Source organism: Tursiops truncatus, chromosome 13, assembly GCF_011762595.2.
Source record: "Tursiops truncatus isolate mTurTru1 chromosome 13, mTurTru1.mat.Y, whole genome shotgun sequence".
Lineage (NCBI taxonomy): Eukaryota > Metazoa > Chordata > Mammalia > Artiodactyla > Delphinidae > Tursiops > Tursiops truncatus.
Genome location: NC_047046.1, coordinates 76,486,583 through 76,507,811, shown reverse-complemented (window position 1 = coordinate 76,507,811; position 21,229 = coordinate 76,486,583). Strand labels below are relative to the sequence as shown.

General features: G+C 40.7%; 1 protein-coding gene and 1 long non-coding RNA gene across 2 annotated transcripts in view; one reads left to right on the top strand and one right to left on the bottom strand.

Annotated features, from left to right (window-relative positions):
* LOC117307710 (uncharacterized) overlaps positions 1 to 21,229 on the top strand; it is a 75,800-nt gene that overhangs the window by 33,469 nt on the left and 21,102 nt on the right. Inside the window, exon 2 of the long non-coding RNA XR_004521602.2 lies at positions 6,001 to 6,092. This is a non-coding gene — a long non-coding RNA (uncharacterized lncRNA). The remainder of the gene's footprint in view (positions 1 to 6,000; positions 6,093 to 21,229) is intronic.
* SERPINB2 (serpin family B member 2) lies at positions 363 to 14,814 on the bottom strand. Its single transcript, XM_033837824.2, has 8 exons — positions 14,670 to 14,814; positions 10,664 to 10,843; positions 7,115 to 7,234; positions 5,677 to 5,805; positions 5,047 to 5,164; positions 2,293 to 2,435; positions 1,644 to 1,808; positions 363 to 1,327 (listed from the first exon to the last, which is right to left on the bottom strand). The coding sequence occupies exons 2-8, from the start codon at positions 10,832 to 10,834 to the stop codon at positions 923 to 925; spliced, it is 1,251 nt and encodes a 416-aa protein (XP_033693715.1). The 5' UTR covers positions 10,835 to 10,843; positions 14,670 to 14,814; the 3' UTR covers positions 363 to 922.

Genomic DNA, 21,229 nt, shown 5'->3' with positions numbered 1-21,229 from the left:
AGACGGTCGCTTATTCCTTTGGCTCCTTTTATTGTCATTTTTTTTTTATTGGAGTATAATTGCTTTACAATGTTGTGTTAGTTTCTGCTGTAGAACAAAGTGAGTCATCTATATGTGTACATGTATCCCCATATCCCCTCCCTCTCGCGCCTCCCTCCCCGCCACTCCCATCCCACCCCTCTAGGTCATCACAGAGCACTGAACTGAGCTCCCTGTGCTATACAGCAGCCTCTCCTTTGGCTCCTTTATTCTGTTTATTTCTTCTTGGTTCTCACAAATGAGCCATGATACCTGATTCCTGAGAATCAAGGTAAACAGGTCTTATGACCTAAAGACCCAACAGAATGACAACAAACGAATAGTTGTGTGGAAACATGTCTATTTTTAATATATTCACAACCTTCCATAAGTTACAGACACATCTATGTGATACATAATGCTAGAAATGCACACCACTCATATTTTCCTGTTGTTCAATGCTTGCTTCTAGGTTTTTATCACAGAAGGGCATGGAAGGACACCTGCTCGTCCTTCATTATAAGAACAAATAAGTGCATTTCCTTAGAAAGAAAAATAAGTGATGACATGCTTCTGTAACTGTATCAGCTACACTAGACAGTGAACAATAATAAAAAGCCATTATATAAAATAATAAATAATACAGTAAAAGGTAAGGCAATAAAATAAACTAAGGGTAAGGAAGAACTTAAGTGACATATCATCCCATTTTAGGAGACCAAATGATTAATAGGGTGGTAATGTTATGACTGACAGATGTCAAGCTACTTCTGTATTTATATTCACTGTGTAATAGAAGTTGTTCAGAAAAACAAATATGTACAGAAGGTTGCTAAAGTTTCGGCCCTTAGAGCAATTCTGAGGCTTATACCTCACATTACAACATCCTGTGCAGAAACGGAAACTAGGGTGAGGCAAATCTGCCAAAAAAGAGGATACTCTTGGTTATCTTGTGCATGATAAAGAAGAGGAAAGGATGGTCCGCCACAAACCGTGGGCCTCCATGGCCAGTTCTCCCCGACATAATGGCCCCAGTGCCAGCAGCTGCTTTAGTGCCCTGCTCGTTCACGTCCACAGAGGCTTGATGGAACACTTCAGACAGAAACAGGTCATTCTTTTCAGACATGCCTAAGAAATTGGCTTGGCCCTGGCTGAAGGCATCATCCATGCCCATGCTCATGAGAATGGACTTGAGTTCATAATGCTCTTCTAATTTGAACCGGGGGACATACACCTCCACATCATCCTCAACCATGGTGTCTTCGCTGAGCCACTTGTTGAGTTTGTCATAAGTGATTTCACTTTCCAGCTACAAGTCCAAAAGCAAAACCAGTGAGTGCTTAGCAGAGAAGGAAAACAACTTCTGATGTTAACAATCGGTGACTTTAACTTCACTATAGCATGGGTGATATTAAAATTTACTAGTTTGGTAAAAATTTTGCAAGAAAGTAGCATGTATGACATAAGTTTAAGCCTTTGAGTGAAAGTGTGAGACCTGGCACTGTTCCTCTCAACCAATTCACATATTTCCATGAGAAACTGCACACCATTTCCCAAGTTGTAGACATATGCCAAGGTAAGTTTAGCCCCAGAAGTTTAAAACAATGGAAGTTGGAATGCCTTACCAACTCCAAGCCAGTAGAACATTCAGCAATTTCATCTGGAAGCAACAGGAACATACTGACATATCCAGCATAGGGCAGTTCTAGAATCTGGACCTTTAGGTCTTCTATGTGTCCTATGTTCAGCTTTTCATGCAAGAACATCATCTGTACTTCTTTGCGCTGAGTCTAAAATTATTAAAAAGTAAAATATGAAAGTAGATACTAAGATGTCAAAAGATTTACAATCAGACGTAAAAGAGAATGGGTTCTGCTTTCGTTCTGAAGAACTATGTTTCTAAAAATCAACAAAATAAATTATTTGTATACCCTGACAGTGGCTCTGATCTATTTAGCTTTTTCAAAATTATACCCATTAGTAATAAGATGGACAATTATAATAATACTGAAACACTTGTTGAGTACCTACTAGGGGCCAAGAACTCTGCAAAATCTCGTTGAATCCTTACAACAATAATTTGAGTTGGATATTATTATTAATCTAGTTTGACAGGTCAAAAAATGGAATAGAGTCAATCAGCTATCCAATGTGCATAACTTATAACTAGCAAATTATGTGCAAGTATCAGTGAGTGGCCCCTAACTTTTCTTTCTCTGTTTTGTCAAAGGCCCTAAAATATACGTTAAGAAAATCTGTCTCATTGTCTCGTACCAAGTTCACACGGAAAGGATAAAGCCTGTTTAATTTCTTCTGAAATGGAGTTTTCCAATTTCCTTTGAAGTAGACAGCATTCACCAGGACCATCTTGGTCTCTGCATCTATAGAACCTTCAGGTAACAAGTTTGGGATTTTGCCTACAGAAAATATGATATATGTTTAGGTTTCATGATTAAGAACTGTAAAGTTATCATGATTTCTTGAATCTTTTGAGTCACCATCAAACTCAGCATCCACATTTATCAAACTCTGCAGAGATGTTGACCTTCAAGCTTAAGTTTTTCTCTCGATTTACCTAAATCATAAGTAAAACTGAGACCAGATTTCTGAGGTTTGCAAAATCCAAGAGAAAATGAAGAAGTAATGCAATTAAGGTTTAGAATTACTATCAGACTTGGAAAAAAATTTTAAGTTCCTTTTATACTCTTTCTCAAAGTTTTGTAGTTGTATGAAGTTAGTTAATTCGGATGGGAGTGAAAAAGTCACTTAAGGAACATAATAGTGCCTTTCCACAGTACATATGTCACTAGGGCTCCTTCAAGATCTGGTCTAGACAGTCTATCCCTGTGACCCATTCATTGACCCAAAAACAGTTTTTTGGAAGTTGGGCTAGACCTACACCAGGAGTAGCACAGATTCATGAAGTGAGAAAGGAAGATTTGTCCTGGTGGGACTGAGAATATTGGAAGAGAGATTCTAAATCAGTCAGGAAACAATGTGTGATAAGTTCTATAAGAGAGCTAAATAATGCAGAGAACTATGACATCACAGAGAAGGGAGTAAACAAGTGAGGAGTCAGAGAAGGTTCTCAGAAATGATAACATCTGAACGTGATTTTTTTTTTATAGTTGGTTTAAGAGACAGGCCACTTATAGTGAATACCTGCTCTGCAATATTTCAACCACTAAATACATTATTTTATTTAATCCTCACAACTACTCTAGTAGGTATTACTATTGTCATTTTATACAAATGAACATCATAGTAAGAGAGATTAGCAACCCTCCCAAGGTCGCAATGCTTGTCAGCTGGTCAGAATTCCACCGTCTTCCGTTCCTACTGACAGACATAGGACACGAACAAAAAGGTCACTGTAGTCTGACCAGCTTCAGTATAGTCATTCAGTATTTCTATTCAATATATCCCTCAGGGAATTAAAATTCTTGGTTACCACAGAAATCTACTAGGACTTTATTTAACTCTGTAATGCATATGGAAAAACTAGGATTTGATCCTAACAAATAAAACAGAAATTGTCTCAAATTATTATAAAATTTTCTAAAACAATGAGCCCAAATGACTACTTGGCATTTTGGCAGTTCCACTGATTGATTTACAGCCATTCAACACAAATGCTTAAAGAGAAGAGAAATTCTTGCTGTTCTCAAAAAAGCAAGACTTTCATGAGTCTCTTTAATTTTGCAATACCTTTTTACTTTCACTTCTGTTAATCTTCACTTTCCCTGCTTCATTTTTGTCAGTGGTGTGTCAATATTTTACAGCAGTAATTTAAAAATCTAGAAATGAAGAACTAAAGTAGATCAACTATTTTCAGAGAAACAAAACATTTTTTAAAAATTCTATAGAACTTAGTTCATGTGTTTTTTCCACTGTGGTAACGAAGAAACCAAGACACCACACTATGGCTTGAAACAATGTTTTAAACACAGGAGGTAAATGAAAATCCGTTTTTTGCATTAAGTTAGCAAACACTTTAAACATCCAATTGAAGAATTCCAGAATTAGACTAAGGCTCAGAAGAAGAGGGAACCCCAGCTTCACTACTAACAGGTAGTGGGATTTTGGATGGGAATCTAAGGGAAAAAAAAAAAGGTCATGAAGAACCTAGGGGCAAGATGGGAATAAAGACACAGACCTACTAGAGAATGGACCTGATGATATGGGGAGGGGGAAGGGTAAGCTGTGACAAAGTGAGAGAGTGGCATGGACATATATACACTACCAAACGTAAAATAGACAGCTAGTGGGAAACAGCCGCATAACACAGGGAGATCAGCTCCGTGCTTTGTGACCACCTAGAGGGGTGGGATAGGGAGGGTGGGAGGGAGGGAGATGCAAGAGGGAAGAGGTATGGGAACATATGTGTATGTATAACTGATTCACTTTGTTATAAAGCAGAAACTAACACACCATTGTAAAGTAGTTATACTCCAATAAAGATGTTAAAAAAATAAAATAAATTTTTAAAAATTAAAAATAAGAAACAACAAAGAATTAAGGACATGCATTACAAAGGTAGAAGTAGCTTAGACAATCCAGGAGAGATGAAGCAGGGACGAAAAGAACTTGACAACATACTGACTCTGAATGGTGAAACAGAAGAAAGAGTTCAAATTTTATGATCCCTCCTTTTTCCATTGCTAGTATTCTCACACCAATTACTCATTTGAAGGTCACGCCTTTTTTCTTTGTTTTTGTCCACAGTAGACACAGAGTCACAATTATTTCAATACTGGTATGTCCTATGTTAGAAAAGAGCTGTCTCCTCTTATATTCTATTCTAAGGTAATATCCAAAATCAGATTATTTAAGTACTGAATATATGTCTTCTATTAGTAGACCTCAATTATTTTTTTCTCACTTAAAACACCACGTGGCTCAACAAGAATCAGGTTACATTAATCAAAATAACTAAGGTTGGGAGTAAGGGCTAAGGATGGTTTTCTAAAAACTACATAAGTGCTTTCTAAGTGGAAAGAAGAGCAGAAACTACTTCCTTGGTTTTACCTTTGGTTTGAGTCTTGACCCAGGAATTAATCTTTTTTCTGGCATCTTCTGCACGTTCTAGGAAGTCAACTGCCTGGGGTTCTGTAGAGTAATATTTCTTGGAGAGCTGCATGTATCTCTTTAAAGCAAAAAAAAAAAAAAAAAAGACAAAGTTTACATAGAATATATACTGAACAAGCCTTGGTGTAATTATAAATTACAGGCTTCCTGTCAAGACTGGGGAGCCTGAGGTAGGGGTAGGGGTGGAGGTTGGCTAGGGGGGCTGATTATATGTGTTCTCTTGACCTCCACCCCCAACTCCAGTCCCAATTCTATTTGCTGTCCTGCACGCTTTGCATTATGACCACCGGGTACAAGGGGAGACGTTGGGTGTGGGGATAGAGGCTCTGGACATCAGCTGTGCTCTTCCTGACTTACGACTCACAGGTGGGAATTTTGCAGCAGGGAGAGAAAGCACCCACAGAGGGAGCATAGGGATAGCTGCGTTGGATAGTGTCCAATGGCCTTAGGGAGTCTAAGGGAACCCATGTGGAATTCTGACTCTCTCAGCATGAATAAGAGAGAACAGCTTTAAAACTGACCTCCTTGTAAGTTTGGGGCCCTGCCATTTAAATCGCACGTTTCACTTACTTCCCTGAATCTTGCAGACTTATCGCCAAACAGCTTATTGGCACTTTCCAATAAATACTCCCCTGTGGACGTTTTCATGGCGGAGCTGAGAGAACGGAAGGATGAATGGATTGTGTCTGCAGCTTGTGCCTTAAACAGAAAGGAGAGACTCTCTTTATGTAACTCAAGACTCCTAAACAAGATATTTCTTAAGCAATGGTATTTTTTCCAGTACATCAATAAAATGCTGTATTAAAGTATACTTTTTTCTGGCGCTTTAGAGGAATCTCTGAGGAAACATTGTTGATATGGATAATATCAGATAATTTTTTTTATTTGTTTCAGATTTTACCGTGCCTACGGATTGGATTGAACCATGAAGTAACAAAGATCCTAGAAGAAAGGCTCCTTTTACAGTCTCCTGAACTACAAAGTCTGTAAGCAATTTTTATTATATTAAAATGTTGCCTTAGAAGTGTTCTTTGAAAAGTTCATAGAACTTCTGCAAGTACCGTTTTATAATTAAGGGGTAGTCTGTGAAGTGGAAAATCTGGGTTTTAGAAAGCAGGAAATTGAGGGAAATTCCAATCCCCAACCTGAAGTTTGTAAGCACGATGACACAAACAGGGCTTAGTCACCGCAGCGCCTGGGTGAAGCAGAGGTCAGAGCCCTGCAGCTGGACTGCTGTCCATTCAGACCTGGCAGCATCTCCATACTGAAGGGGCCTCTTCCCCTCCTAAGTCCATAACTCCCCGGCTGACAGGCAGATGGAGCATCAGGATTCCCAAGGAGAAAGCTATGTGGGGTATCTCCCCATAACCTAACTTAGGAGCGTGATCGTGGAAGTTGTTTACCCATAGGAGCGCAGCTCCTACAATGTAGCTGGATAGCTGGTGTTTAAGGAAATGGAGTATTGGGAAAAGAAATGACTACGTGAGATAGATTAGCTGAAGAGATTAGATAGATAGATAGATAGATAGATGATTAGTAGGTAGATAGATGATAGATAGGTGATAGATAGACAGATCATAGGAGATAGAAGGGGAGGACATAAAGGATATTTGAGGGTCAGTGACCTTTCATGAAGTCACCAAGCGGGGCCTTCTCCATTCCTCAATTACTTGTCACCCCTTACTCTGGAAATCTGCATCTATGCATATGTATTCTCGGAGTCTCCACAATGGCATTAGAATAAATTATACATCCCCAACTAATGGCAGAGTGGGGTGATGGAATTTAGAAATAGTCTTGGCCTGGAAGTCGTGAAGTCTGGATTCTACCCTGGCTCTGCCCTTACTTATCAGAGTAGGATATTTACTCAAGGACTGTGAGCCTTAGTTTTCTTTCTATGAAGGAGGGAAGTTGTACTAGGTTCCTTCCCTGTCTAATACTGCGATTTTAAGACAAGAATATTCTGGAAATAAAATACAAAAGAAATAGAAATGGATGAGTCAGATACCTTCAGAATAGCATCAGGATAAGTGCCCCTCTGGATCTTCTGTGTGAATTCACAACTGGTGAAGATCTCTTGGGTGTCTGGGGCGACTTTGTGGTCTCCACCTTTGTTAAACTGAAGCACCTACAATTGGAATTCCAGAGAATTGGGTACATTTTCCTGCTGCATTACGTAACTTTTAAACCAATGGCTCTCAAGCTCCTCTTAGTGGTCCTACTCTCGTTTCCTGTCTTTGTGTATGGTAACAAGCATAGATGCTCTTCATATGTAACATGTGTCAGCCAGCGGAAGTGTCCTTCACAGGACTCAGCACGAACTATTTTATACTAATTCATATGCTGGCCATTCTGACGGCAAATTGTTATGATGAGATGATTTATAACCTCTAAATTATCTAAATTATAACCCAACCCATAAGTTGCCTTGAAAACATGCCAGTATTCTGAAGGAAGCAATAAGGTTAACTCCCAACCTTGTATCTCTCTATTCAGTGGCCTTATATATTTCACGCTTCTAACCTGTCAAAAACTACAAGCCACAGCTAGCTTAAACATAAAAGCAGGTCACTCAATATTACAGGGATCACCTAAAATATTTGCACATCCCTTATTTACACATAAAGAAATCCCACACGTCTGTCCATGTGGGGGGCAAATGGCAGAGGTAAGATGACAATATGAATCTCTTTATGTTGTCAGTGGCAGATCAGGATAACAGTGAAGCTGGTAGGTGCACACTGGCCCCGGGAGGGCCCTCAGGTCCCCTCCCCCAAACTGGAGCCTTCCCAGCCTGGCTCAGCCAGTCTCAGCACCCCCGAGCCTGGCCCTGCTACCCACCCACTCCCACCTCCAACATCCTTTGGGTCCCATCCCCGTGGGGTCCCAGGTGAGGTAGACGTTCTGCTAAGGAAGGAAAGGCAGGCTTGTCCAGCAGGTGGTGAATCTCTAGGCTGGAAGGAGAGGTGTTAGGATTTGTGGGGTCTCTCTCTGCTCTTCAGATCACACATTATGAGTCTTACCTAATACTCTGAAAAGAAGTGGTCTGACTCTGCCGCCACGTAAGGGAAGACTATTTCATGTAACAGCTTCTCCGGCTGTCCTCCCTTTTAAGGAGATTGATGGGGTCTTGGAGCTAGCACTAAAGGCCTCCCGAGTCACTGCGAGAGTCGCTGCAGGAGGGGGGATGTGAGGTGACCCGGGCCACGCTGAGGGATGCACCCTGCCCAGAGAGGCGGCTCGGCCTGGGCAGGTCCGTGGCCTTACCCTAAAGAGAAGAGCTGGTAACAGTACAACTGCTGATCTCACATCGCTTGTGCTCTGTAAGAGTTCATCCCTTCTACGCATTCCTTTATTCCATTACAACTATGCCACCTTTACCAGCTATATCAATTCCCAACTGTGTGGCCTCTTCTTGCCCTAAATTTCTCATTTCTGTGAAAGGACTATGGTAATCAGAGCACCTACCTCACAGGATTTTGTATTCTGTGGGTAAACTATAAAACGTTCTTAGAAAGGTGCCTGGCCAGGTCACTATAAGTGTCAGCTATGATAACTTTTAGTTCTAACACGTGCTTCTCCTATTCTTTCTAATCTTCACACCCATCTTGCCGGTTATGCATTTTCATTCTCCTTTTAAAAATATGAAAACTGGGCATCCCTGGTGGCGCAGTGGTTGAGAGTCCGCCTGCTGATGCAGGGGACACGGGTTCGTGCCCTGGTCCGGGAAGATCCCACGTGCCGCGGAGCGGCTGGGCCCGTGAGCCATGGCCGCTGAGCCTGCGCGTCCGGAGCCTGTGCTCCGCAACGGGAGAGGCCGCGACAGTGAGAGGCCCGCGTACCACAAGAAAAAAGAAAGAAAACTGAGGCTTAGAGAGTTGAAATGCCTTCCCTCGCACACCTGGTAAATGGCAAAGTTACCACCCAAACACAGGCAGGTCTGTCCCCAAAATCCCTGCTTCCTCCTCCAAGCAAAGAGCTTCTCCTCGTTTTTTAGTAGGGAATTAACCAAATTTGTCTTTGAATTTTAAAATCTGCCCCTACAGCACAGTTACAAGAAAACTATATAAACCCCTTGTCCCATGTGCTGAAAGCACTTGCCAAACACAGAAAAGCTGTGTTGTGTCGAGTGACCAATAAGTTAATTTTCCTTTTGCATCAAAATCACATTTTTTACTTTACGTACCTAGAGCACTTCATTTGGCATTTGTCCTCAAAGAAATATTGCTTCTGATGCCTTTACATCTAAAAAATGAAGACCCTGATGTTCTCTAAAGTTTTTAATAGAGTTCACTGCGCTTATTCTTTTCAAGGCAAAGAAAATAGAGGGAAGGAGTTTTGCAAAATGTTGCTGCTCTCAGATGTGAGCAACTGGATTTTGTTGTAAGTCTTGATGTTTAAACTGCCACAAACGCAGGGAGTGACACTTCCATCCCTTTTCCTGCTGCAGTGAGATAGGCCAACACTCTCTGTGGGCCACTCCAAACAAGACCCATCTTAAATGGGTCACCGTGTACCTGGAAGGAGATATCCATCTATCTGTATGCACACACTCAGGTGCAGTTCTCCTGGGAAAGTCAAAAGTAGCCGGCAGCATTTTGGCGTGGCTGAGAACAGAATCCGTGTTGGTGAGAAACCAGAGCCTGTACTTAAAGCATTCAATTTTAATGTTTGTACATATGGGAATAGGAAAGAATTTTAATTATATATTACTTTGTCTGGTCACTGACCCGGGAAATACAGGATCATGTGAATTTTAATGGTGCTGTATTCATCCCATAGGACCATTGCCATGTACAGTTGAAGTAGTTCAATATATTTCCATGGCCCCAGACTTAGTGAAAGGGTCCCCTGACTGAGCTGGTGTCAGCTTCCTTCACCAAGGAAGGAAGCCAGTGGCCTTAACAGAAATAGCTCACAATGCTGTCCCACACCCTGTCCTTGACTTTGAGGACTGGCCACCACGTCAGCCCCATTTTGTTGACGTGAACTCATGGGGTTGAGAATGTTGGCTGAGGTCCTCTGAAGTCACACTGCTCTCTGTGCATCTCCCAGAGTGCGGAGATCATGGGTCTGGGATATCTTTTCCCTTGGTGACACTCTCTTAAAACCACTGGAAGGAATTCTTTACATGAATGGAAGGAACCTGAGCTAGGAGGGTGGAAACCAGAAGAAGCCCTGGGAAAAGTGCTTCATTCCCACTGCCACTCTCCCCACTGTGTTAAATGACACTTGTCTTAAAACCAATAGAGATAAAGCTTGCAAATACTTTGAAAAATATAAGCATTTATACTATCAAATATAAGACGTTGTCACTATTAACCCTTTCTAACCTTGCAGGGTAAGAAATTCTGGTACGATTTCTGCTGTCTACCACTGAGGGTGTTTGTGGTTTGGCTGCTTTATAGATTTGAATCTAAGGAACTTGTGTTGTAATGGCTTGTGATGATTGCTGACCTTGTTAGAGTCAAGATGTCTCAGGCATGTAATCAGAGCAATTCTACAATTCAGTTCAGGAATCATTCTGTTCTAATTTGGAACTTTAACAGAAACTTACTTTGGCCATCTGGTCTGCAGTGTTGCCCCTGGCACCCAGGTAGATCATGGCCATGGTGGAGGAGATGCTCCATGGAGAGAAGAAGAGATTCTGGGTGGCAGCACTTGTATTTGCCAGATGGCTGAAGAAACTGAGGGCAAAGATTGTGTTCGCCTTGCAAAGTTCTTCCATTGTTTCAATCTAGAAGGAAAGTGAGGGGAAAAAAATAAACAGCTCTAAAAGATGACTCAACATTTTGAGTGATGTCAGCAGAGCAGTACAGGCTGTACCCTGCACGGGGCAGGGGTTCCCTCTCTGTTCTCCTTTCATCCAAGAGCATGAGGTAGAGCAGGGACAGCATCATCGTGATCCTGGGACCTGTGCAGCCACAAAGGGTCCCACACTCGGTACAATGCACTGCTCCCACAACCTTGCAATTCTTAATAATTTTAAACAAAGGGCCCTGCATTTTCCTTTGCACTGGCTACTGCAAATTATGTAGCCAATCCTGAGATAGAGGGAGCAGTCATGCGATGAGTAGTGACACTCCACATCATAATAGTGATAATAACAGCAATAACAATAAATAGCCTTTATCGAAACCTTACTGTACAACAGATGCTGTTTTAAACATCTCACCTGTAGTAACCAGTTAATCTTTATGGAAACCCTCTGAGGAAGGCATTGCTATTCCTGTTTTACAAAGGAAGAAACTACTGCCCAGAGAGAAGAAAAGTGACGAGTGTCACTCGACTATAAGGGGAAGGACTGGAAATTGAAGGTGGTAGGTGGGTAGCCAGCCTCCAGGGTCATGTTCTCAGCCTCTGTGTTGTACCCACAGATACACACCACACACACACACACACACACACACACACACACACACACCCCACAGGCAAATACATGCATATTCACATGTATGCCACGTGCATATACACTCTGATTGGCGCCAATGGAGATGGTCAAACTTCTTTCAAATTCCTTGCTTCTAGAAGTGACCTAGACTCACCGTTTGAGAGTGGGCATTTTTACACAGCCCTACCTCGCATACCTGCACCCCTCCACTCACACACACCATAGCCTTTCTACCAAAGCAACCCCTGAGCTGAGCAGTTCATTACTGGGAGAGCTGGAAAGGCCCCCTCCTCCCACCATCCCTAGTAGGGAAGTCAATGCCAGGTCCCATTGCAGGGGTGGTCCTGGGGCTATAGAACACACACACACACACACACACACACACACACACACCCCATCCACCATCTGAAGATAAATAACAGACACGCCCTCCATGACCTAAGGCTCTGCATGCAGCCAAACGAACGCTTGGACACACCTGTTGATTCTGGCCGACAAACTGTATCTTATGCTTTCGTAGCGGCTTAAAGCACACCCTACAATTACCAAAATCTATAAATACACCAAGCGACGCAGACACTCATCACCTACAGGAAACCTTCTGTGACAGTGGCTGGGGAGCTGCCCCATGCCCCGTGAGGCACGTCCTGCAGCTCTTCAGGCTTGGACTCACTCAGCAGGGCCTCCCAGGCTCACATCACCCTAATCCATGGGTGTTTTATGTGAACACTTGGTTCACCAACATTTCTTTTGAAGAAAGTGATTGCAATTTGCGTCAAAATTTCTTATGGGAAATACCACTCAATTGTATTTTTTCAAGACAAAATGGTAAATTAGGTAAAACTTGTCCCCAGAACTCTCTCATGTCTTCTTGTCTCCTTTAATATTTAATATTCATGGGATCTGTATGAGGTAGATATTAGTATCTTTACTGTATAGGTTACATCCTGATGCCCAGAGAGGGTAAGCAACTTGTATAAGGTCACAGAGTTTGTATGTAATGGTGCAGGGATTCAAGCCCGGGTCTGCTTCAGAAACCCACTCTGTCCAATGTCGCTCACTGCTTTACCTGCTGGTGTTTAACCTCACCGCTGTGTGTAGGAGTTTAGGCCAGTTACTAGTTAGAGAAATGCTAGAAAGAGGAGATAAAAAGAGGAAGGAAGCAAGTTTGTAATACTCCTAGAAGGCTTATTAAGTTAAAAAACTAACATCGCTATTTTTTTCTCTTGCTTCATCACTGAGATTAGATTACCTTGGGTGGCTCAGAAATTTGTTTTCTCTTCCTTCTACAATTTAAAATCATCTTTATGATGAATTAGTCCTGGGTAGACCTTTTTTTGTAAATTATCTCAGTAACATTTCAGAAACAAACTGAGAATAATATAAATAAATATTTCTCTATTGTGTGAAAAAATAAATAAGGGATCAGAGCCAGAAAAATCAATGGAGGCCTCTCCTATACCTAATTCTTTAAAACGACCTCCATAGTCTGTCACTTTGACACTAACAAACTTTAAGTGTCAAGACAAACTATCAGAGAGGGTTTTAATGCCACGTTAGGATTTCAGTTGACTGTATAAAGAAATAAAAAATGAATTAGGACAGAATTGGATCATCCCAGATGCATGTACTTCTTTTAAAAGTAGTCTAAATTTTATCTTTAAGATCAGGTACAGTTAACTGCATTTATCATAAAAAATAATACGTGTTGTCTATATTGCAGTTACCAAATTCCTTCGGCCTCACTGCCTTATTTAACTTGCATAATTACTTGCCCACTAAACCTAGTAATTCCTATTATAGCAATGAAAATATGAAGATGTTGATTGCACAGCTGGTTTCAAAGCCTAGATTGAATCTCAGCCTTCTGATTCCAACTCTAGTGCTTTTCCTACAGACCTTTCAAATAAGGTTTGAGAAGTTTATATATATATATATATATGTGTGTATATATATATATATATATATAGTGTCTTCTGATTCTCTAACAAATCCACACCTTACATTTAGGTGAGAGTCTGCCTAAGAAGACCATGTAAAACTGAATCACTGAGTGACATCAGATAGCATAACCTCTTAGGTAGCACCTGTTGTGAATTTCTTAACACCAGAGTTACACAACTTTATCAGCTTCCGGAGGTTATATTCCTAATCAACATTGAATATTCTCTTTAGAAGAACAAACGGATGAAAAGCATATGTGGGGCTGGGCTCCATGATGTCTGTGTCCGTTCCTGTAAAACAAGTTGACAGATGTGCCACTGAAACTTGGCACAGGTGACAAAGAACTTGGGAGGTGCTGCCAGAGCCACTACAACAGCTGCTGTGCTCGTTGGCATCGCAGGTTAGATTGCAGTTTGCTGTAGCATTTTAAATAATTTTTTTTGCAACGACACGGTGCAGATATTCTGAAATTGACCACAAAAATTAATGAGAACACAGAGAAAACAATAACTTCAAGGAAATTTCCCTTTCAAATTACCAAATTCTCCCTCCACAAAAGTAAAGACATTTTCTGATATTTGATGACTTTCATCATGAGTAATTGTTTGTCTATGGGGTATTAAATGATTTATTACTATTACTGAACTATTACTTCAGTCAATCCAGCAACTAATTTGGCTGATTTTTCCCCTCTCACTAGATTGACTGATTATTGAACTAAATTCAATAAAGGTATTTTGGTATTGAACTGACCCAACCCAGCTTCCTGCTTAATTTCTGATTGTTTTAGATTAAAAACTGAGTCATCTTTTTTGCCTTTATTATATGTATACACAATTTATAGATAACTTTCAGTTGCTAAATTAATACATTTTAATTGGTCTAGCTATTCTCATCAAGTTCAGTGCCAAACACTAACTAGTAAAGAATATACACATTCTAAGCTGTTTGGTAAAATTGACATCACAACCTAAATGTACCTTTTGGTTTGATGAATGTTACACAGGCCTTTGCTGGCCTCTGAGATTTAAGATTAGGTCTTGCTATAAATTTAATTCAAATCTAGAACTAAAATATTCTCAAACAAACAACAAAACAAGAAAACACCAGTAAATTTTCACCCATCTTCTAAAAACATCCCACATTTTAATTTTCATTATATTAATAATACCAGTGTGCAAAATAAAACCATATTTCATAGAGATAGACATGGAAATGACTGAAATACCTGGTTATTCTCTGTCTGACAAGAAACGGTCCTCTGAGAGTTGTTAAGAGTTCAGGCATGGCGATGACTGGTTTTATAAAGCTCTGCCCCTCCCACAGAGCATTTTCTTCTCTCTCCTTCTAATCTGTATCCTTCGAGTGAGTCAACATTTTACTCAGAAACACATCGTTAGGATAGAATTGCTTGTTTGCTAAGGCATCATTTAAGAAATTTGTTGGGAGGATGACCTCATTCAGAAACTTAAGAATTTGGCAATATCTACACATGCCTGTAAAAACTAGCTAAAACCTGTCAGCTGCCGTTTGTTCTTGTTCTCATAGTACGAAATTGTTGTTTGGTACTTGTTCTCATAGTACCAAATTCTGCAACATCCCTTCTGTCTTTTGACAAGGGTGGCCTGGGAGCTCTTTGCAATACTTAAAAGCAATGGAATCCTTTCTCTTCTGAATCTAAGCCGCCCCCAAGCAATGCTTTGGGAATGGAAAGAAAAAAAATACCACTTTTCTTCCTTATAAATTCTCTATTTTATACCGTCTTACATTTTCTCAAGCTATAATTTCCTGTGTAATTCTGGGTTCCACCCTAATATCCTGTCACAAACCACACCCAAAGATCTTCTCATTTGCCCTTCTTTAGAACATAGATCTTATGTTTAAACAATGAAAATCCACTGTGTACTTTAAGTTGATTTTTAACTCTATAAATTATAGGTGTTAAGTGGAATTTGTGATGTCGAAAACATGATTCAGAAAATTCACTAGATTTTTAGATACAACCAAAGGAATTTGAGGAGTAAAAATAGATAAAAGATGGGCATAATGAAATAGAATCTGAGTCTGAAAATGTTCATATTGTTAGAGCTTATTGAAAAGTGTTTGCAACACATTGTAAAGATGGCTTCTCTACACTTTACTTTTTTTTTAATTGAAGTATAGTTGATTTACAATGTTCTGCCAGTCTCTGCTGTACAGCAAAATGACTCAGTTTTACACATACACACAATTCTTTTTTTTTTTTTTTTTTTTTTTTTTTTTTTGGGGTACGTGGGCCTCTCACTGTTGCAGCCTCTTCCGTTGCGGAGCACAGGCTCCAGACGCGCAGGCTCAGCGGCCACGGCTCACGTGCCCGCAGCATGTGGGATCTTCCCGGACTGGGGCACGAACCCGTGTCCCCTGCATCGGCAGGCGGACTCTCAACCAGTGCGCCACCAGGGAAGCCCACACACATTCTTTTTTTAATATTCTTTGCCATTATGGTTTATCCCAGGAGATTGGATATAGTTCCCTGTGCTATAAAGTAGGACCTTGTTGTTTATCCATTCTCAGTGTAATAGTTTGCATCTACCAACCCCAAATTCCCAGTCCATCCCTCTCCCTCCCCACTTCCCCTTAGCAACCACAAGTCTGTTCTCTTTGTCTGTGAGTCTGTTTCTCTTTCATAGGATAGGTTCATTTGTGCCATATTTTAGGTTCCACCTATAAGTGATATCATATGGTGTTTGTCTTTCTCTTTCGGACTTACTTCACTTAGTATGATAATCTCTAGTTGCACGCTTTACTTTTATGCATAGCAAATCCTCACAGGGATAGGGATGAAAAGAAGTAAAGGCACCATGCTTCTTCTCGGCTGGTGTGGCGAGCTCCATGTCTGTGCTTGAAGAGCTGAGTTGACAATCTGGAGTGTCTGCAGAACCAAGCCTGTGGGGCTTCCCTGGTGGCGCAGTGGTTGACAGTCCTGCCGAGGTTCGTGCCCCGGTCCGGGAAGATCTCACATGCCGCGGAGCGGCTGGACCCGTGAGCCATGGCCGCTGAGCCTGCACGTCCGGAGCCTGTGCTCCGCAACGGGAGAGGCCACAACAGTGAGAGGCCCGCGTACCGCAAAAAAAAAAAACAAACCAAACCTGTGGGTCTGAGCCCTGTGTGGGCATCTTAGCTTGACCCTGGTCCATGAGCCAGATTTTATCCTTACCTCGTCTTGCTAACGTGAGTCTCTGGTCAAAAAGGAGTGAGTTGACTTACCCCAAACCCCTCATTATTATTAAAGGGAAAATGAGATAGGTGCATTCTTCAGAACATGTATGTGGCAGTCAAAAGCCAAATTATTCGATTTATTCATTTCTGGAAGGTCTCAGGTCACAAAAAGAACTGGAATTCCACCTCAATAGTGACCTTTCAACTCCCAGCTTCCTCCGTTAGACTGAAGAAACCTTGCAGGGAGCCACTGACCCTTTTATAAGTTTTCACATCCCTTGGCACTCAGCCAGTTCTCTGTCTCAGTGAGTTCAGTAGATGCTATTGCTTTGTGGTCTAGGTCTCTCTCCCTTTTCGGTCTCAGTCCGCTGGAGGGCCCCCTCTGGCCATGTAACCAATTTGTTCAACCATTTTTTAACCACACATAGGCAGCACAGCAGTCTGCTAAGCCAATAGTGAACATACCTAGAACTTTAGCCACCCTTATCCCCACTGATCCAGGTCTGTGAGGTTTGATTCACACCCCACAGCATCCATGAAATCCAGTCTGACTTCTACAAACCTCAGTGAACTCCTGCTACGTAGAACCGCACCACTTAGACTTGAACTTGCAACGTAATAATGATTATTAATTAGTTAATAAATTGTATGTGTTCTAGCTGTTTCATCCAGGTTGGGCTTCTATCACTAACTAGATGATACTGTACACTTAATTCCCTTTTAGCAGCAAGAACAGTGCTGAGCATCAAGTGGGTACTAAATACTTTTTGATGAATAAGATTCGAAAACTCTCTAGAAAGACTTTAAAGTGCGGTGAGCAAAGATGTGGATTCTGAGAGGCTCAGAAAGATCTGATTTGAAACCTCTTTCTGCCATTTAGTAGTTGCATAATCTTGCACAAATTCCTCGGCTTCTCTGAACTTTAATTTCCTAATACGCTGTGTGGCTGGTACTGTTTGTTGCCTGTGCAAGAGCAATCCATTTTTGCTGTCCTTCTTCCTGATTTTTAGTATTATTCAGAGATTTCTTGATCTTGGGAAGAAGGACCTCGTTGCTGGTCTAGGGGGTGGATAGATAGCCCAGTTCTGGTCAATGAGATGTGGGAGAAGTCTGCCGGGAAATGTTTGGGGAAATTTTTCCTTCCTGATAAGAGTAGATATGCAAAGAGAACTTCCTATCCTACACCCCCTCCTCCTACCCGACTTTGAGCAGGGCTGTGTGAGGATGTGATGCCAGGAAATGCTACAGCCACATCACACCCATGCGGAAAGCCAAAAAGACTTGTGGAGATGCCAAAGCAGAGCCCGGACATCAGAGAGTTGCTAAGCCAACGCTGGAAACCACCTACCTCCAATTTTTGTTCCTGTTGTTATAATTACATTAGATAATAAATAAGTCTGTATTGTTTAGGCATTGTTAGACAGATTGGGTCCTCTGTCATTTGCAGCCAAAAACATTCCTAAACGACACAGACTTTTGTGAAGAATGGATGGGATAATGTCTGCCAAGTACTTAGCATATTATCCTTCATAGGGCAAGTGCTCCATAGTGTTAGCTGTTGTAACAGAGCGCCCAGGTGTGGGAGTTGCTGCCCTGCCTCAAATAGAGCAATTTTATGAGCTCAGCATCCGAAGAAAAGACATTCACATATCAAACAATTAGAGAAAGCTGTAAAAGGCAATAAATGATTCAGAGCTAGATTGAATGGCGCCAAAGGTAGGAAGTGTCATAGGGAGGAGGGGAAAGGATTGAAAAGGTGTGTTAGGACCTCAAGGAAAGGGTTGAGATAAATGAAAAATTGACGATTGAAAAGGGAAGGCACTAAAATTACGAAGTGGGAAGCACATTGGCTGGCTGGCTGAGATCTGCCTGGAGCAGTCGGTGTCTAGGGGACGGAGAGAGGAAAGATGATAGCATTTTGCAGAGGGGTCTCTAATTCCAGACTGAGTTGAGAGCTAATCTAAAGGCAGCTTACTGCAAACCCTTGAGAAGGGAAGTGGCTTATAAAAAGTGGTGTTTTAAGAAGAAAAATATGGGAAATCTGGACGAGAAAAAACCCAGAGGATGAGACACCTCCTAGGATACCAATTAGAAAAGCACAGCTCCTACAAAGTGTTCCTAACTATTATAAAATATATAAGATTAGGTCTTATCATAAGACTAGTTACCCTGAAATAGTATATGCGACAGTTGTAGGGCAGATCACTTCTATGGAAGTAAAGAATAATGAAACGGAATGTCTTTCACCTTCTCATTTTCTTATCTTCCAGGAAATGTGTATGAGATAATCTTAAGTGGAAAAAAGAAGGATATAAAATTATATATACAATATGACATGAACTGTATGCATTAAATATGTGCAGAAATTCGACTTGGAAATATGTTAAAATGTAAACAGTGATATCTCTGGGTCATAACTTTATAGATGTTGGTCATTTTTTCTCTTACTTTAAAAATTTTTTACATGTACTATAATAGGTATGCATTAATTTTAAAATCAGAAATACATTATCAAAGTATCTATATCAAGGTGTTCATTTTCTTTCTTTTTTTTTAGAAGCCATAAAAGAAAACTTTTGACTGTATATCATTTAGAAATGTTTGAAGTATAATGAGTGTTAGAAACAACCTAACAAAATTTTAAGAAAGAAACAGATGCTTACCAAATGTCAACTCCCCAAACAATTTATGAATCTATGAATTTAGGGCTAAATTTTAAATAATATGAATAAGTTAACAAGGGGTGTGATAGTTGATTTGATTAAGGTGCTCATTTTCTTCCCAGTAGCACTGCACTGAATTAGGTATAAAGAAGAAATAATGCCCAAAATAAGAAAACAACCTTATGAATAAAGTTCTAATATTCTACTATGGAGATAACCTCCACTGTACTTTTTTTTGAAACACACATCCAACCGTGATTGAATAGCCCATGCAGTGAACTATTCAGTGTCTATCTCCCTGCTAGATGGTAAACACCGTGAGTGCCACAACCATGATAATCTTTCCCAGTGACTAGGATAGACACTGAGCTGATTGTTTTGCATTATGCTTGCTAAATGACTTATTAACGCTCAGCGCGTTGTAATGTCTTTCTATTCTCCTCTCCACTTTGAATGAGCAAACACTAACACTTCCATAATTACCCTTTCTATGTGATTTGCTGGTAGATGGGAAATATACAAATTAGAAAGATGTATCATATCTACCTCAGTAGTAATGTCATCACTGAAGTTATCCAAAGCATAATGTAATTGTAGTAAAAAAAGAAAGTCCCATTTTGACACAAAACTCCATATAATGGGACTTCCCTGGCGGTCCAGTGGTTAGGACTCCGCACTTCCACTGCAGGGGGCACAGGTTTGATCCCTGGTCGGGGAACTAAAATCCTGCATGCTGTGCGGCGCGGCCAGAAAAAAAAAAAAAAAGGCCCTGAAAGATAAGACATCGTGCAGAGAGAGAAAAGACGTGGAGGAGAACTCCCCAACTTGAACACCCGCTGAACTCAGACACGAGAATGACTCCACCAAATATCACCGGAACAAAAAGCACCCAGACAACCCACAATATCATAAGAAGAATAAATTGTTAAAAAAGAAACAACGCCATATAGTAATCTTATTTTATTAATGACTTTCAGTTAAATATATTGCAACACTGTTTTTATAACAAAAATCATTAATACAAATTAGTCAGTGTTTAGACAGCATGATTCACTCTAAAAACTTGAGTAGTTGTGGGAGCAGGACCAAATGTATGTAAAGGTAGCCACCTCTGCAGTGTGAATTTGGGGTCACCTTGACTAAAACATCCTCCAACATATATTCCTTGAAATATCGTTCTCAGAGAATAAATATCTCCTTTTATAAGTATCAATAAAAATATAGCATGTTAATGCCTCTTGGAGAAATAATACATGTTTTGAAATTCCTGCAGAGAGGCTTATGGTGGAGTGGATGGAGAAGCGGTCAGGGAAGGAGTTTCGGTGTGTGTGAAGAGGATAAGCAAAAGAATGAGGTGTTGAATGAGATTGGGCCTAGGCCACACAGAGGGCCAGTCCCGGTATCCAGGACAACAGAAAGCAAACCTCACCTATTTTAAGATGTTACCCTGGGCCAGCTATGAGTGTGAGAAAGTTTGTATATGAAACAAGCTTTGTTAGGGAGTGTAACACCTCGTCAGAGTATTTATCTTGTTACCAAGTGATAAACCCAACATGGATGCCACGGTTGGTAGAACGTGGGAGCAAATATCCAGCGTTCCATGTTTCAGCTATTTGAGAAGGTCAGTCACCTTCCTAAGACTTGTCATGACAAAAGCATGCAAAGAGAGACTGCATTTTCAGAACAGACTCAGAATGCATCGTGAATCGTGAATTCACTCACCTTGCACACCAGGTGAAACTCTACTCTTACAAAGACGCACTTCCTTCAAGAATCTAATGATATAACATTGCGTGCATGTGGCCACAAGTGCATGCATCATTCAACTCTGTATTATCCTTGTGGATTAGTTATGGATAAATGGATTAGTGTATTGCTTAACAAGCCTTAATTTAGTCTCTCTCTTATCTAGCATGTTCCTACTACA

Coding starts and splice junctions, on each gene's coding strand:
- SERPINB2 (XM_033837824.2), bottom strand. CDS start 10,834: ATGGAAGAACTTTGCAAGGCGAACACAATCTTTGCCCTCAGTTTCTTC. Junction 7,235..10,663: donor CTGCAGACCAGATGGCCAAA/GTAAGTTTCTGT, acceptor TTCCAATTGTAG/GTGCTTCAGTTTAACAAAGG. Junction 1,328..1,643: donor GTTCTACTGGCTTGGAGTTG/GTAAGGCATTCC, acceptor TTGGACTTGTAG/CTGGAAAGTGAAATCACTTA.